This window comes from Paramacrobiotus metropolitanus, unplaced genomic scaffold, assembly GCF_019649055.1.
Source record: "Paramacrobiotus metropolitanus isolate TYO unplaced genomic scaffold, Prichtersi_v1.0 Parri_scaffold0000568, whole genome shotgun sequence".
NCBI lineage: Eukaryota > Metazoa > Tardigrada > Eutardigrada > Parachela > Macrobiotidae > Paramacrobiotus > Paramacrobiotus metropolitanus.
The window spans coordinates 1325-4139 of NW_026570788.1; the positions used below are offsets into that span (position 1 = coordinate 1325).

Below are 2815 nucleotides of genomic sequence, written 5' to 3' on the forward strand. Positions count from 1 at the left end.
TCTGAGTTGAGAATTTTTCTCGATTTAAATTGGATAGCTACAGTAGTATGGATGTTAAAACAGATAATGTTTTCCACAAATGCAAAACAAAGGGGCTTGTATAACTGAATTAAGTCAGCGTAGCTATACCCTTAAGTCAACGTAGCTATACCCTTAAGGTCACGAATTTGTTATAGCGTCTGCTAATCTGTTCAAGGCGATCGGCAGACAAACTGTATAATCGAACGGGAGAAAGCCTGTTCTCTGTTTCAACATTCAAGCCTCGAGATTCAACGCGGAAATGCAGTGCTCATTATTTAGCCTAACTCGCGTTAGGCCCATGCTCAAACTTGGACTTGGACTCGGACTTGGATCACTAAAACTCGGACTCGGACCACACTTGGACTTCTAAACTTGGACTTGGACTCTTCAACTTGGACTTTTTACTTGGACTTTAACAACTTGGATCTAAACTTGGACCTGGGCTCTTCGACTTGGACTTTTCTTGGGTTTCTTAGGTATCTCAGGATTGTTAGGTTTCTTAGGTTTCTTAGGTTTCTTTGGTTTCTTTGGTTTCTTAGGTTTTTTAGGTTTCTTAGGTTTCTTAGGTTTCTTAGGTACATAAGCACCATGTACAGTACAAGCACCATGTGCAGCCACAACGTCATGCTCCAGCCGGATGACGGCAGCAAGTACAGGGAATGCAGAAATGCGCTACCGCTACCCCCTCGTATTAGTCGTCTAGCTGCTAAACATTCTGGTTGTCAAGCAATTTGTTTTGGAATCCATGCGCATAATCAGGAATCCAATTCATGCGCAGATTACCTTTCCGGTAATTGCGTCAAATGTGTGGAGCGCAGCAGTGAAGAAGACTACATTAGCTTCCAAAAGGGGCTCCAGTCAGTGATTTACTGCAACAAATTTACGATATTTCCCAGTGATTGTATAATTTTCCAGTGAAATATGTTACGGTTATAACCGTAACATGATTAGGTGCATGTCGAACATTGGCCGCATTGGTGGGAAACAAGCGGTGATGTATTCGCCCGCTTGCCTGAAGCAGCACGGCGATGTCCAACACGAACTACTGCATGTCTTGGGATTTTTTCACGAACATTCCCGATCGGACAGGGACGAATATGTTATCATCATCTGGGACAACATTGCCAAAAGTACTCCTTGGTGTTATGGCTTATTGTCACTATCGGCTGTGCAGGCGATAAGGAGCAGTTTGCCAAGCACGAAGACGGCAACACGTACGGACTGCCGTACGACTACGAATCGGTCATGCATTATAAGCACAACGCCTTCGCTAAGGACAGTGGTATCCCGACGATTCTCCCAACAAACAAAAAGTCCAGAATCGGGCAGAATAAAGACCAGAGTCCGCTGGATGTCGTCAGAATACACCGAAGGTTTCGGTGTGCGATTGCCGATCCGAAAAGCTTTGCAGGTAAATCTGATGACTTCTACAAGCTAAGGAGTTTAGGGTGCTGTGACCATACCTTCACACCTTAAGGTGTGACGATCACTGCTTTAGGTCGCAAAGCTTTTAGCACCTAAATCTTGAAAATTAGTTGTTCTCGGCTCCTGTTCCAGCAACAATAAATTACGTTTTCTTCGGCTGCGGTCGTTTGGTGCCGATTTCGTTAGCATCGCAGCCTAATCGTGCCGGGTATGGTCAAGAGCACCAGGCGGTTCTCCTATCCAACATGCATGTATCCAACATGTAAGTTGCGCATGCAGACCACATTTCTTTCTACCTTTGCATTGTGTCGACAGGTAACGACAACGATAACAACGAAAAAGCCAATAATTTGTGCAGGCACATACTGAGCAACAGAGCGACTGCAGCACGGGTACCAACGGCTCTTAATGGTGGTTTCGAGAACCCGGCCGCCATCTGCTGAATTTCAGTCGAACTGGCGAGCTTGCTACAGTTGACGTCAAGCGCTTGGGTACGTATATGTGCAGTTATCAAGGGGAAATTCCTGGTTGTGGCCGTTGACCGTGAACTGGGGGCGACATTAAAAACCACTGGATTTAGTGGTTGTAGAAAATTTTTACGTACGCTGTGCAGGGAAATTATCACTTAACTGCAAGACATTTGCGCGTATTCCGGCGAATCCTGCACGAACAGTTTATATCATGGGCTGCCTATGTCTTCCGTAGAAGATCTTAAAACTTTTTAACACGAAATATTTATGGCATGACAGCGGTGCTCATACAGTACACTATATGTTTACGGATATGGTGGTGCAGTCGAATCTCAACGCCGATTATACTCGTAGGACTAACTTTACCCCTTATTTATTTTGTTCTTCCATGAAATTCCGGTAAAAGCCGAAATATGCTGAATTATGGATAAGTTTTCTACGTCTTACAGTACCAGTAGTCTCGTATAATAACGAGCATAGTTTGTCCATAACACAAGATATTTGTAATAACTGGGCGTCACAAAAGACTGGACATCGACTTGTTGATCTGGACGATGGCGATCGCCTTAGCTTCAACAATTTCCAAATTATTTGTCATCAGCAACTGCATTTCCACTCGTACCAGCCAAAAGCTCACCATACTCCGCTTCTCTAATTTGCTGTCCTTCCGACTGGTCCATTGCTATGGACTGGAATGAAAGGGACTTTAGCCAAACAAAAAAATATCAGAGAAATCGCTTTTGCGGACACTACTATGGAGATCTTGGAAGAAGGGACATTTACCGATCTGCCCGGTTTGCGACTGTTGACCCTGGAGGACGACATGCACAAAATGGGCGTTTTCAGGCGGCAGATTCGTGAGTACCTGAAGAAGTTGCACTGCGGTTGTGAGTTCCAGT

The 2815-nt window shown here is 44.6% G+C and overlaps 1 protein-coding gene across 1 annotated transcript; it reads left to right on the forward strand.

Annotated features, from left to right (window-relative positions):
* Window positions 1-808: 808 nt before the first annotated feature.
* LOC129602530 (astacin-like metalloendopeptidase) lies at window positions 809-1432 on the forward strand (the record flags this gene model as incomplete). The annotated part of the gene is made up of 3 exons (XM_055501565.1): window positions 809-878; window positions 973-1151; window positions 1196-1432. Coding segments are annotated over exons 2-3 (412 nt in total), but the record flags the coding sequence as incomplete, so codon positions are not given.
* Between the last annotated feature and the right edge of the window lie 1383 nt (window positions 1433-2815).